This window comes from Gopherus flavomarginatus, chromosome 7, assembly GCF_025201925.1.
Source record: "Gopherus flavomarginatus isolate rGopFla2 chromosome 7, rGopFla2.mat.asm, whole genome shotgun sequence".
Lineage (NCBI taxonomy): Eukaryota > Metazoa > Chordata > Testudines > Testudinidae > Gopherus > Gopherus flavomarginatus.
This window is the reverse complement of record NC_066623.1, coordinates 99,064,989-99,080,581: the sequence shown is the minus strand read 5'-3', so window position 1 is coordinate 99,080,581 and position 15,593 is coordinate 99,064,989. Positions and strand designations below refer to the sequence as shown.

Sequence of the window (15,593 nt, the reverse complement as noted above, 5' to 3'; positions counted from 1 at the left end):
CCGCCCCGAGCACCTGCTTGCTACGCTGGTGCCTGGAGACGGTCCTGTGTCTTAGAACAACTTGCAAGAATTTATTTGTAGTTGATGTCTTTTGAAAGTTGAGAACGTCTTTTCTCCAGCATGTAACGATCTAGAGCATTGCTCATGTACTGAGTGAAGCTATGCTGGGGCCTAAACAGTCTAATGCATGCAAGCTTCAGATTTGGGAGTATGTTTGGAAACATTAACAGATCAAATTCTGTACAGCCATTTCTCCTACCCAATAAAGCTGAACTAACCCATTCCTATATCAGTCCTTATGTTTATATATTTCCTTTCTTTCTGCAAACACTTTACAAACTAGATACACATGATGTGATCTGTAAAGCAGAGCCCTCTCTAGAATCAAATGCTGGAGCACACAACAACAGTACATGACAATTGAAGACATGAAATGAAGAATACTGTGGTCAGCTGAGACTGTAGGGAAACTTCAGAAGACATGAATTTGATGAGGAAATAAGTTTCCACTGTAGGGGATGGATACAAAATATACATTTAAAAATGTGTGGACAGCTGGACCTACCCATCCATGTATGTGGCTATATAGTTTGTGGGTTTTGTTTGGGCTAAACAATGTGCAGGCATTGCACCCATCTTGCAGATGCATTTAAGATTTAATCCTTCCACAAAACATCAGATGCAAGCCATGTAGGTTGGAAGGGGAAAATGGAGAATAAAGTCACATATTGACAATCCAGAGACAAATTATAAATGGAAATAGGTAATTTCAGTGGATTGTGATGAGCTATACTTGTTTGGGGAGACTCTTATGCATAGTTAATCTTTCTGTTTTTCAGTTCTTATTGCTGATTTGCTGGTTTACATACCTGCAGTTATCTTGTATTGTTGTTATTTAAAAGAAACATCAACTAAGAAAAAGGCAAGTATAAGTCTGTGGGGTGTGTGTGTGAGAGAGAGAGAGAGAGAATAAAAATGTTATTAACTAGAATATAAATTTAAAACACTGAAAAGGAAGTTAATTAATGATACAAAACCATGCAGTGCTTTGCATTTACATAAAATGGATGCCAATAAGTATATGTTTAATAAAAGACTTTTGAAGGTAATAATTGGAGATATACCAATCTCCTAGAATTGGAAGGAACCTTGAAAGGCCATCAGGTCCAGCCCCCTGCCCTCACTAGCAGGACCAAGTACTGATCCCAGATTGCCCCAGATCCCTAAGTGGCCTCCTCAAGGATGGAGCTCACAACCCTGGGTTTAGCAGGCCCATGCTCAAACCACTGAGCTATCCCCTCTCCCAGTAAGAAAATGTGAAGTTACTTTACAGCAATTATTTTAATGCCCTTCAATAAAAGGTGCACTGGAGTTTAGTAACCATGAACTACTGAATTACACTTCTTGTCAAATTTATTGCTTGGGTAGTAAAAAAAAAAAAGAAAAAAAAAGATTTGTGCTGTGACATGCGGGAATCTAGGAACAGCCTTGGGTCTTGCACACTTCTTTTTTAGACAGCAGAACTGAAATGTGTTGTGAAAGTGACACCATGTTCAGGGTTTTTAATGCTCACTGGTCTCAGGTAGCTGGTCTGTCAAGCCATGGAGCAGTTCCCAGGGTTAAAGTGAGCAGTCATCTTTGTGAATTGGCTGGCAGAAGACACCCTGATGCTCCTTTTAATACTCTTTCCTACTAGGGATCCTTCGTCTCTTCCCACATCACTGGGGGAGGAATAATTAGAGGAAAAGAGTGTTCCCCAGATGAATGAGTAAGGATCCACAGGAGTTTGACTGGGCTGGGCTTGTTAAAGGAGAATCAATCATGTTCTGGTTCCAGGGTGAAATGAACTGCTATAAAAGAAAGTGCCTTGTTTTTGTGTGTTTAAAGATTTTTCTCTTTCTCTTTCTCCCAGATTGCCAGTGCTCTCTGTATATTGCTTTATCCAGGCCTCATTCTCATTGACTATGGACATTTTCAGTATCCTTCCATTTGCTTTAAAATGAAATAATTTCAGTTATAAAATAACATCAGTCCCTCCTACAATAACATCACTTTTTTACTGGGGAAGAAGTTAGATTTATTAGCTGAAGGTTTGGCCCCTCCCCCAGCAAAAGGAAAGGTTCCTTTGAAAGGAAACAGCCTTAAATGGACTTGGAGCAAAAGATTGATGTGGGGTAAATCAATCCAACATGGCATAGCTTTTATTTGCATCCCAAAATTCACACTCTGCCTTGTTTGAGTAAACGTCGGTGGCAGTATGGCTGTGAAAAAAATGGATACTCCTGTGATTTCTGCCTGGATAAGAGAACCATCGTATCTCTTGTTGGGAGGTGGAGAGGAGTGTCAGACGCAGCCATGCTGTTCAGTTCTATAAAATGTGACTGTCTCTAGCTTTTGCAACCACTAGCTGACTACAGAGAATGGGAGGAGATCATTAACATTTATTGAGTGTCTCACATGCTTCTGCCCAATTTCTAGCAGCCATGATGCTTGACAATGAGATATATCTGTACACCTGACTCAGTATACAACATCAATAGTAAATTAGAGTAGACTCTGCTTCTTGTGTCCTCTAATAGCCTTTGAGCCACTGACTCCCATGTTTATAGGTACCTTTGAAACAAATGGTGAATTTGTAAGTTATAGGTAGAGCTGAGCGAGTTATTTGCAAAGCAAATACCTTATCCAACCAGTGTAGCAGGTTGACTCAAAAATGTTCATATTTTATTGATTGAGGATTCCTAATTAGAGCTCTTTGTTAGTGTTTCTGCCCCCAGATTAAAGGAGTTCACAAGCACTTCTTTTGAGAATACCTATATTTAAGATTTGTGTTCTGCTAACACGTGTACAACTTCAAAATTCTGCTTTCACATTCATGGCAACAAAAGTCAGTATTGTGAGTGTTCGCAGGAAACACATAAAAGGGTGTAAAAATTGACTTTTGGCTTTTAGCTGACCTGAATTTGTAACAGTTAACTTATCGCCTTGTACCATTGGAGCACAGATGTACTTGTAATGGAGTGTACCAACATACAGCACACATGGCTACATTACGTTTTTTGAAATGCATTCTGTATCTTCTGACCTCCTGAGTTTTTTATGTCACTACACTAGTCTGTAATTAGAATAAAGCTTGTATTTTTTTTTTTCAAGGTGTATGCCACATTGACGAAGACTAGTGCAATAATCCCCAGATTTTCCAGGGAAAGTCATGTTCTCCTTGCCACCTGGAATATTCCTTGCTCTGTATTGTAAATTGAGCCATTGGTTGCTTGCGTATCATATTAAATGCATAAAGTTTCAGAAGTCTGTAAAAGCCGCCATGTCAATGTTTATGTACCCACAATCTAGGCTGGGATTTTCAAAGCCACCAAGGGAAGTTGGAAGCCCAATTCCCATTAATTTTAATGAGAATTGGGCATGTCAGATTCCTATGGCAGATTTGAAAATCCAACCTCTAATGGTATTCATTCAGGTGTGTGTACTTTTTTTAGCATTAGTTTACTAATAAATATCAATATTTAGGTCTTGGTTGCAGCTTGTATTAGAAAATTAGCTATTGTGCCTATCCATAAGCAAGTGCAGTAGTTCTTCAGTCCAAGCTGTAGGAAGGTGTGCCAGGTAATGGAGATGTGAGTAAGTCTTGGGGCTGTGATAAATGAGGACACTTTAAAATATGCTGTTGGGTCAAAACTAGGCACATGAAAAATTAAATTTTGTTCATCTCTAATAATACACTAATTGTGGTGTTCCCTCTAGAACAGTGGTCCCCCAACTGTGGGGAGCATAGAGGAATGTTCAGGGAGGTGCAGCGGAACCTGGGGCAGCCCCCATGGAGGGCGAGGAGGGTGCACCACCCAGCTCCACTCTGCTTCCAGCTCTGCCCTGGCCCTGCCCCCAGCCATGTTCAGAGCCTCAGCGCCCGGGCCTGGCCCTGGCCCCCAATTGCTGCCCAGCTTGCTGCTCCCAGGGCCCAGCCCTGCTCCCAACTGCAGCCACAGCTGTAGCTCCTGCCCTGAACTCAGTTCGCTGGCACCCAATAGCAGCCTAGCTCCCAGCCCTGGCTCCTGACTGCGGTAAGGGGGGATGCAACGTAAAAAGTTTGGGGACCATCGCTCTAGAAAATGCGGCTGTCAGGTGAGAGGCAGCCGCAGAAACAAAACTTTTAAGAAACAGACTCTACTTTCATAAAAGATTTTTGCTATATTTTGCTGCTGCCATTTATCCTGAAATCATAGCTTTGGCACTGATTCTGCAAAGACTTGTGCATGTGTATAATTTTATACATTGTGACTAGTTTAACTGAAGTCATTGGAGGTACTTAGAATGCAGAAAGTTAACTGCTTGTGTAACTCTTTGTAGGATCATGGCCTTTTGGCATCATGGTTAGTTGCTGTGACAGTATGACAAATATGATTATGATTTTTGATTAGGGAATAAATAGACTGAGAAATGATTTATAAAACCCAAATGTGTTGTCATGTAGCTATCTGTACTGGCCAAGACAGAGTAGGGAGAGAGACATACATTGTTTCAGTATTTCTTAGGATATCTGTGGCATCTCTCTTATTTGGTTTCTTTCATTACACTTTAGTTGCTGGTTTTGATGCATTTAGGGCCTGAACTATAGCTCATCGAAGTCAGTGAGTCTCTCTTAATTGACTTCACCGGGTTTTGGATGAGGCCTTGTGTCAAAAGTAAATAACAGATTTTTTTTTTGGTTGTAACTATTATTATTATTTGTTTTGCAATAGTGTCTAAGGGCCCTAATAATGGACTGGGGCCCCTTTGTGCCAGGCGCTGTATAGACACATAACAAGAAGACAGTCCCTGCCCTGAAGAGAGTACAGTCTAAGTATAAGCATGCAGGAGTGGCACCAGGGTTTTTGGCGCCCTAGGCGCAGGGCCGGCTCACTGGTCCCGCGGCTCCGGTGGACCTGCCGCAGGCGTCCCTGCAGACGGTCTGCTGGTCCCGCGGCTCTTGTGGACCTGCCACAGGCGTGCCTGTGGATGCTCCACCGGAGCCGTGGGACCAGCGGACCCTCCGCAGGCACGCCTGCGGGAGGTCCACCGGAGCAGTCTGCCGCCCTCCCAAATCCTGGCGCCCTAGGCGACCGCTTAGGTCTCCTAAATGGAAGCACCGGCCCTGTAAGCATGTTTAAATATTCCATACAAAGCTGTAAAGCAAAAAAGATTTAGGGCTTTTGAAAGTTTTACCGATAACCTGGAAAAAATAAGCACAAGAAAATGTGGAATTGCCACTAGCTGTATCCTATGAGTACTATGTCAGTGTAGTTTTTTATTAACTCTGGTTAATTGATTGTACTGTACTATTGTAATAATCTGTGCAACCATAAAACTCTAGTTAAGAAGTCTTTCCTTTTGACTCTATGGACTTTTGATCAGGCCCCCAAATCAAAGTTACAGTTGGCTAACCTGTTTAAATAGAATTTAAAATATTTCTCTGTGTAAACAAAATAGCTGCATATTTGGCACTAGATTTTTAAAAATTAAGACTAACATATAAAACGTCTGTTTTGAATATATTTTACACCTATCACCTGTGGCATTAGTTCACTCTTAACTTGTCACAATACTCAGCATGTTCCCTGTCTTACACATCTTGTCCTTAACATAAAAAACATATACAACTCCGTGAGCCTGGGCTTTGCTTTGTGGGGTGTACTTTTTCTCTCTTACAATTGGGACCTTTTAGGATCACTGGCATTTTGCTTGGCCATAAATTATAAACAAATGGAACTCTACCATTCACTACCATTCTTTTGCTACCTACTTGGAAAGTGCTGCCAAAAAGGCCTTACAGGAAAGGGGTGAGTATCTTTAAAACTCAGTATCCAAACATTAGCTCAAGAATGCACTTAGGTAGCCTAGCCTTGGGAATTTGATTAATCCTATTTGTGTTTCCATTGTTTCTCTCTTAAGCTCCAAGGGAAGGTACTGATGTTATAATTTACTCTGTTCTTAGAGAACAAGTTTCTTTCTAGCCATTAAATGATACACTAAATATCTAAATAGTTTTAAGTGTTTAGAAATTGTAGCAACATATATTAAACTTATAGCTGGGTGAAAATTTTAGGCCAAATCTGTTTTCAGCAAAAAATGCAGATGTGACACTGAAACATTTCATTAATTTGTCTGTTTTCCCCAATTGTTGATTTGCGGGCAGCAGGGGAGGAAGAGGGGAAGAAGGAGCAAAATATTTCAAAATACTGAAAGGCAAAAATTTTATTTTGACATTTTCAAAATGTAACATTTAAATTTTTTGGTTCAAAACAACTTTTTGTTTAGAAATTTCCTTTAATTTTATTTTAAAAAAAATAAAAAATGATAAATGCTCAAAATAGAAACAGTTTCATTTTTGGATGAAGGAAATATTCTGTTCAATCCAAACTGAATGTTAAAACTAAGTTGCCAAAAATTTTGAAATATTTAATTTTTGGTTTTACCTGAAAATGTGTGAGTTCCAATATTTTGGAATTGCCAGTGAACCGAAAAAACTCTTCTTTGCTCAGCTGTCATTAACCATCCTTTTTTTTGCACACCTTCAACATGCTGGAATCAAAGTTAAATATGGGCTAAAAGTCCAGGTTAATGAGACAAATGCCAGTATATGTGACACAATCCTACTGGATTACTTACGACTGGTCGAGAGATGATGACATACCTTTTCTCTAGTACTGGTAGCCCTGCTCAAATTTGTCACATTTGGTGATCTTACGCACATTCAGTTGTATACTGTAAATACACTCTGTGTTTAAGCCCCAAGTGCCTGATTTTTTATATATATAAACAACTGAGTTTTTTGCCTCTTAATATCTTGACTTAAACTCTTCTATTTATTCCAGGTTAGTGTTGTTAATTAAAATAGCATTTACGGTGGTTGCTTCTTTTGCGATTTGCTGGCTTCCATTCTGCACAGAAGTGGAACAAATCCTGCAAGTACTCAGAAGACTCTTTCCCATTGATCGAGGCTTGTTTGAAGTATGTGGGTTGTTTTGTTTGTGTAAATATTCTGTATTCTTAGATCCCTTGAGAAACCTTCATCGTGACCTTTAGGGATTTCATGTGGAAGACACACCACAGAACTAGTAATCTGAGCTGCCTTCATTGGCAGTCATTTCTTGCCAGTTATTTAATCCAGTATTTAACCCCTAGCTGAGCTGGCATCTTCCAGGATATTATATGAGTAGACAACACTTATCCCATCATCAAACCCATACTTCAATCATACATTTTTCCATTGACATAGATTCCATAGTAATTGAGAGTCAGAAGATACAATGTAAAAGTTAACAGCTTCAGAATCTCCCCTTTGGTTAGCAAAATACTCATCTTTATTGAAAGGATTTATACAATTAGTAATGGTTGTAGTGTTTCAGATGTAAATTAAAGCCTGCTTTGTGTCTTAGCTGATATTCTCAGTAACCACTTTTTACAAAAGTTTATTTAGACCAGTTGTGCTTTTACTATTCCTAACTAGTAGTTTGATTCAGCACAGTGTTCTTGAGGCTTGATCCTCCAAGATGCTGAGCTCTGTTGCCCCAATCCAGCAGAGCAGTTAAGCACATACTTAAATCTAATCACACAAGTAGTCTCATAGATGCCAGTGGATCTACTACTTATATGCTTAAAAAGGCACTTCAGTGCTTTGATAGATTGGGGTCAGAGTGCTTAGCCCCTGGCAAGACTGACTCAAGTTTAAGAGCAAGTTCTATACCACAGGCTTCCTCACAGTAGAAACTGAGGGCTTGATTCAGTAATGCTTCAGTGGGACTTAAGTGCTTTGCTGAATCTGGGCCTACCTGACTGTTGTTAGTGTAAATGATTTGCCTTATTTATGTGTTAGCTATTAGCAGTTCTTCAGCAGATACAAATGATACCACAACCTGCAGTATCTTTGCCCTGAAAAACTAACATTATGGATACACTGTGGGTGGCATTTAATTTAGATGCAGCCATAGGAATATTTTCAGAACGTATGCTCCTGCAGCTTGTTGAAAAATAATTGAAGCTTGGGAGAGAAAGATATTTACAAACCAAAATACCTTTTGTCACTTTGCATTTTTTACCCTTTGCTAAGTTTAAAAATAAAAGCTGTAAATGTCAACAAACAATGAATTCAAAAGAGCCCAAGGATTTTAGTCTAATATTAGATCAAATATTTTCAGACTGAATAGGGGAGTGACTTACTTGGATACTAATCTGGATAAACTGAGAAATTGTCTATGTAAGCAATGCACAGTAAGTTTATACTCTGTTGCCTGTAACAGGTTCTTTGAATTGATTCCCATTTACAGAAACAGCAACAAATGCTGATGGTTGTAAAATATTACTGGCTATGAAGTAGGCATCTTACATGTTTGGTGCTGCAAAACCGTCTGTTCACTTGTAGTTCTCAGCAAATTTGAAGAGCATATTCTGTAAGCACATTGCTAGTAAGCACACAAGGAAGATGGCTTAGTAGTTGGTGCTAGTAGCTTTCTTGTTATGTCTACACAGCTGTGATTCTAGCAGCTGTTTAGGGATGAGTTTCATGGGCATGATAGCTGTGGTTACAAATGTAATTTTGAAAGTGATCCTAGCACAACTGCTAATGTCTTTAGACTTCTTGATTTATTAGTGGTTAACTCTGTCATTGCTAGTAAGCAGAGCTAAATACATTCAGGTGTGTAATAAATGTGAGAATATATTGAATCTAGGTCTGTCAAGCGATTAAAAAAATTAATCACGATTAATTACACTGTTAAACAATAATAGAATACCATTTATTTAAATATTTTTGGAGGTTTTCTACAGTTTCAAATATATTGATTTCAGTTACAACACTGAATACACCATACTCACTTAATATTTATTTTTGATAAGTATTTGCACTGTAAAAAGCCCCCCGGAAATAGTATTTTTCAATTCACCTCATACAAGTACTGCAGTGTAATCTTTATATCATTAAAGTTGAAGTTACAAATGTAGAATTATGTACCAAAAAAAACTGCATTCAAAATTAAAACAATGTAAAATTTCAGAGCCTGCAAGTCCACTCAGTCCCACTTCTTGTTAAGCCAATCGCTCAGACAAACAAGTGTGTTTACATTGTAGGAGATATTATTGCCCGGTTCTTGTTTACAGTGTCACCTGACAGTGAGAACAGGCATTCTCATGGCACTGTTATATCTGGAATCACAAGATATTTATTTGCCAGATGCACTGAAGATTCATATGTCCCTTCATGCTTCAACCACCATTCCATGGGACATGCGTCCATGCTGATGACGGGTTCTGCTCGATAAGAATCCAAAACAGTGCAGACCGACATTATGTTCATTTTCATTATCTGAGTCAGATGCCACCAGCACAAGGTTAATTTTCTTTTTTGGTGGTTCGGGTTCTTTAGTTTCCGCATTGGAGTGTTGCTCTTCTAAGACGTCTGAAAGCATGCTCTACACCTTGAATTTGAAGTGTCTCAGATTTTGGAAGACATTTCAAATTCTTAAACCCTGGGTTGAGTGATGTAGCTATCTTTAGAAATCTCATATTGGTACCTTCTTTGTGTTTTGTCAAATCTGCTGTGAAAGTCTTCTTAAAATGAACAACATGTGCTACATCCATGACTACTATAACATGAAATATATGGCAGAATATATACACAGAGCAGGGGACATACAATTCTCCCCCAAGGAGTTAAGTAAGAAATTTAATTAATGCGTTATTTTTTTAAATGAGCATTATCAGCATGGAGGCATGTCATCTGGAATGATGACCGAAGCATGAAGGGGCATATTAATGTTTAGCATATCTGGCACGTAAATACCTACAAAGTGCCATGCAAACGCCTGTTCTAACTTTCTGGTGACACTCTAAATAAGAATAGGGCAGCATTATCTCCTATAAATGTAAACAAACTTGTTTGTCTTAGCAATTAGCTGAACAAGAAGTAGGACTGAGTGGACTTGTAGGCTCTGAAGTTTTACATGGTTTTGCTTTTGAGTGCAGTTATGTAACAAAAAAAAATCTACATTGTAAGTTGCACTTTCACGACAATGAGATTCCACTACAGTACTTAGTATTGTTCAGTTCACCTCATAAATTTCTTTTGTTTCATTTTTACAGTGCAAATATTTGTAATAAAAAATAATAAACACTTTGATTTCAATTACTACTCGGATTACTATATATATATATATATATATATATATATGAAAATGCAGAAAAACATCCAAAATATTTAATACATTTCAACTGGTATTCTATTGTTTAACAGTGCAATTAAAACTGCGATGAATCACGATTAATTTTGAGTTTAATCGCATGACTTAACTGCGATTAATCGATAGCCCTAATTGAATGTCCTCACAGTTGAAAAAAGTTTCACAGGTGCTATCATTTTGATGTAAATTTTCCTAGAGATGAATGTTTTCAGAGCTTTATTTTCACAAAGTGTGTGGACTTGACTTAAGACTGATGGTCTCTTGTGTTCAAAAAAGTATTTCTCAGTTATTTTAATATGTTTTAATTCAGTTTATTTCAGATTTTAATTTTCTGTGTTTGAGCCAAGGTCACACTGACCCGATATTGCCTTTCATTATAGCATATGACATTTGTGTATCAAAATTTATTTTTCAATGAAATATTAAATAATCCTCATATTATTTGAACAGCAAATTAACATAGATACAACTCATTAAATATCTTTTCAGGATAAAGTAGCCAATATCTGGTGTAGTCTAAGTGTCCTTATAAAGATAAAGAATGTGATGTCACCTCAAACCCAGCTTAAACTCAGGTAAGAGAACTGAAGGCTTTTAGGTAACTTTCACTTTTATTCATATCGTGGGGGATTTTCAAAAGCACCTAAGTGATTTAGGAGCACAAATCCTATTGAAAGTCAAAGGGACTTGTGCTCCTAAGTCACAAAGATGCTTTTGAAAACCCCATTCATTAATTTCTGGGAAGAATTGAGAGATGAAATTTTCAGAGTTCTTAAAAAGACTTTTGTTCCTAGTGTATTTTTTAGTTCCAAATAATACAAATAAAATTAAAGATTTTCCCCAGGTTTGTGTGTGTTTAGAATGTTGTTAAACTTTTTTCTGTGTGTTTGTATACTTTGAGCTGAATAATTAGTTAAAATTGGGAAGCTAGATAAAAATAAACACATGCATTTGACTTTTTCCATTATTTCTTCTAAATGTTTAAAGTTTGCATAATCCAAAATATTTCAAATAAGCAAATGGTTCAAGATGAGGCTCTTTCAGTGTGGAAGATGGATAAAAAGTTACTGAAGAATAAAATTTTCATAAGTACATAAGTCAATTAGGAGCATACATCACACAGACTTAAGTGCATCTGTGATTTGTGCTTTTGAAAATGGGACAGGGTCCCTGAAATCACCTAGTTGCTTTTGAAAATATTATCTGAAAACATGAAAGTGGTTATTTATATATTAAAGGACAAACAATATTTTTTTAAAATAATCTTTTAGCTTTGCTTTTACATTTCTGACTCTACTTCCGGCTTGTATAAAACTAACCCTCCAACCCTCACTCCGACGATTTAAATTTGCTCTGGTAAGTGTATTTTTTTTAATTGTTTCTTATATAAAATCTATCACTGAATGTTGGAGCATGGCCAACAGTTCTCCTTAACTGTGCAGAGTTATGTATATTGTTAAATGTCATTTGGTATCTGTTTGTTTAAAAAGCATATCACCAATAGAATTGAATATCAAAGTTGTATCGGAGGACCTAACTAATGTCTTTTAAATCTCAGGTTTTCCCCATGTCTATACTTCTTTATTTCTTTTATCCTCAGTTTTCTTTATTTTAATTCTGTATTTTTATTATTTTCCTCTGAAAAGCCGTTTGAAGATCCTCCACACAATAAAGCTTTGTATGGGTTTGAGATTTCCTTTCGCTTTCGTTTTGTTTCCAGAGTGATAGTTTTTTTTTAATGTACTGGCTGCCAGATTCAATAAAAATTCCCACAATAGTCATTGCAGACTCATTAGTGGTTTGAAAAGGAATGATCCTTTTTTTGTTTTTAACAAATGTTTGCTTTTCTCTCTGTAGTCTAATATCACTGAACATAAATTTAGGCATATTTACACGACATGAATGTAAAAAATTCCTTTTAAACTAAAAGCACTTTTATACCAAGATAGATATCACTAAAATTTAAACAGTAGTTGATTTAGATGGTTTTAAAATATACAATAATTTCTAAGTATTATTTGAGTTTATAATAGCGATGCCTATAACTAGGATTAATCCTTCCCAAGAATTATCTTGTAGTTTAATTCTTGCTCAATATATTTTAAGTTCAGTAAAAAGAATGAGACCTTTTGTTATTACTTCTGAGGTGCGGGTTGTTCATGGGCACAGTTGACCTAGCATAATACAACCTACCTCAGGTACGGTAGTTGCATAGTTCTGACTTTATATAGTAGGGCCCCAATCCTGCAATCACGTATATATGCGAGTGATTCAGTTTACTTTGATAGGATTACTCATGTGAGGATAGTTAAGCACATGTGTAAGTCTTTGCAAGATAGGGGCCTTATTACATGAGACATGTTCTGAATACTCTGGGTCAAACTTCCAAAAGGCTCCTTTTTGCAGCCACAATCTGTTACAGGTGCAGATCAGTGTACTTGTCCCTCTAACTATATTGAAACATGCAAATTGCTCTGGAGTTGAATATATTTAGTACAAATTAGATACTTTAATTAAATTGGACACTTCACACTGATGCCAGCCTTTACATAAAATTAGGCCAACTGAAAAACTAAAACCTACACTTTGCATTGGGGAGATCTATATTAACCTCTTCTACTTGAATCTTTTTAGGTTAGTTGTGCATTGTCATTCTTCCTGTTCTCCTTCCAAGTACATGAAAAATCCATTCTTCTAGTATCAATGTAAGTAATTTTTTATATAGAAAATATTTTGATACCCTGTTCTCCAATTTGGATGATGCCACAGGCATCTTCCTCACTTAGAAATAATGTATCTATTAAAACAGAGACTTTTTAAAAAAAATGTGCATATAGTTTTCATTCTGTAAGAACTTCTGAATGATAAGTAATTCGGGGCTATGAAAGTAGAAATTTCCTTTTTGACCACTAATGGCAGAGTCAGCACAAAATATGCATGGCTGTCCAGGTGGTAGGGTTGACTGATTCTGGGGGTAGGAAGGGTGACACTGCCATGGAAACCAAAGAAAAACCTGGACATGTAGTTGTCCAGAAAGCATATATAAGGTAAGTAATAATGATGAGTGAAATAGAATGAATTCTCCCTCATTTCTCAATAACTACATGGCAAAGGGCCTCCCGTCTTGGAAATTAATGTATATACACCTCTACCTTGATCTAACGCAGTCCTTGGGAGCCAAAAAACCTTACCGCGTTATAGGTGAAACCACATTATATTGAACTTGATTTGATCCACCAGAGCGCACAGCCCTTCCCCTCCCCCGAGCACTGCTTTACCGCATTATATCTGAATTTGTGTTATATTGGGTGGCATTATAACAGGGTAGAGCTGTATTCCCCTTCTCTTTCTTTTGTTGGGAGATACGTCTTAACGCAAAAGGTCATCTTCTTCTCCTTGGATGAAGCATAGCCATCATGTGGGAGAAATTTGAACACTGGTGTGGTAGCACCTTTAATATTCCTCTCCTAGGTTTACATGAGAGAGCTTACATAGAAGCCCACAGGGGACAATTTTATCTAGACTGGCCACTAAACTATTGTTTCTAGCTTCCTGGCTGAACACACAACTTTACCATTCTTACTAATGTGACTAGGCACGGATGCTTATAAACTGCAACTGTTCCTTTTGAATGCATATTGTGCTGCAAATCAACACACGGGGCAGAATATCTCTTGCACCAGAGCTCTGCTTGGTGTGGTCACAGCTTCTTTGTTTCTTGGGGTCAGCCTGTCACTGCTTTAGGACATGTCTACACAAACACCTAGTGCGTGGCAGCTGTGGTGTAAATTTACCGTGTTCCAACGTGTAGCACTCTAACTGTCTGTGTGGACCCTGCTGCTACGTACTAAAAGTTCTCTAGTGCACACGCACATACTGCGGTTTGAATCAGCAGTAGGGCAGCGCACACTAGGGAACTTTTAGTGCACAGTAGCAGGATCCATACGGACAGTGCATGGCATGCAAGGGCACTGTAGATTTACACCTCAGCTTGCTGTGCACTGAGTGTTCATATACACAGCCCTACGGCAGTGAGAGGCTGACGCCAAGAATCAAAGATGCCAGGTGCTACCATCAAGCATAGCTCTGGTGCAAGAGATATTCTGCCCTGGTATATTCTTAATGGATCCTATGCCAGTGGAGGATAGAATGAGGGGAGTTCTGCCATGTCTCCTACGCTGAGTGAGAGGGTGGCAGGCCCAGTACTGGCACTCTTGCCCCAGGAGGGAGTTCTACCATTTGCAGCTAGTGTCTGGCTCCAGATGGCAAAAAAAGGAGCCAGACCACGATAGAGTCTCTGGCCCAGAATAAGTAAAACTTGTGTATAACAAAAGTTTATAGAGAACCAGCAAAGCTGTTGTCATTACAGTGTTTGTACACCTATTTTTCTTTTCATTGTAGACCAGTCTGCTTAATGATAAACGAAATTCCTTTGATGTGTACATGGTTTTTACTTGTGTCAACCTTCAGGTGAGTCAGACACTATTAACTTCAATACAGTATGCTTCCTGCCTTGATTCTTGTACATCTTTCTAAGCATATTCTTTTTTTCTCACCTTTTAATGTGTTGCTTAAAATGTAAATTTGTTGGAATGTAGACTAATGCCCTTCTGTTTTAACAGCTTACTGCCTCTTCTGTTGAAGGATGGCCTGCTTCTTGCCTATGTGGTGACAACACTGGCGTTTCTGACAGTATGTGCAACTTCTTTTTCAATATTTGAAAAGACTTCAGAAGAGGACCTGCAGCTGAAGTCACTCTCCCTTTCTATTAGGGCATACATTCCTTCATTTAAAGCATTCCCAAAGATTATTAAGAGTCTGGTAAGAAACTTTTAACTGTTCATATGTTGTTTTTAAAATCATGATAAACCAGCTTTATGCCCACAATTATGTACATTTTTGTGGCTATAGGATTTATATATTGCTTATGGAATATACTTGTTTGCACATTTGTTCTTAATAGAAGTTTCATGTGAACAACTTCATATGTTGAAAACCACACAAGAGACCCATCTGTCTTCTTCCAAGCTGTTTCCATATATGTAATACTTTCCCAATTCCAGTGCGAGCCTCTTCCCTCCCCTCAATCTCCTCATTCAAATCCCTCCTAAAAGCCCAGAATAAGTAAGTTGCCTTACTTTGCAGCAACATATCAAAAGAGCCCATTCCAAAATACTCCTTAATGTATTGAATATATAGTAGGAAACTGTCTAATCTCTGGCTGGTTTTTTTTGAGGTGATTAGCTTGACTGTGTTTATATCAGCTTAGAGAATGGCACACAAGATGTCAGTATAGATGCACACTGTATTTTCTAAGAGGTCATCCATATAGAGGATGAAGAATTCAAGGCACCTAAGCAATGAAAG

The 15,593-nt window shown here is 37.9% G+C and overlaps 1 protein-coding gene across 1 annotated transcript in view; it reads left to right on the top strand.

Moving 5' to 3' along the window:
- The window catches only part of ALG6 (ALG6 alpha-1,3-glucosyltransferase), a 44,169-nt gene that overhangs the window by 27,477 nt on the left and 1,099 nt on the right, over positions 1–15,593 (top strand). The window contains exons 6-14 of the mRNA XM_050962084.1: positions 840–922; positions 1,913–1,977; positions 5,646–5,831; positions 6,867–7,002; positions 10,716–10,801; positions 11,498–11,582; positions 12,861–12,931; positions 14,628–14,696; positions 14,849–15,047. Of these exons, the coding sequence (XP_050818041.1) occupies positions 840–922; positions 1,913–1,977; positions 5,646–5,831; positions 6,867–7,002; positions 10,716–10,801; positions 11,498–11,582; positions 12,861–12,931; positions 14,628–14,696; positions 14,849–15,047 (980 nt within the window). The remainder of the gene's footprint in view (positions 1–839; positions 923–1,912; positions 1,978–5,645; positions 5,832–6,866; positions 7,003–10,715; positions 10,802–11,497; positions 11,583–12,860; positions 12,932–14,627; positions 14,697–14,848; positions 15,048–15,593) is intronic.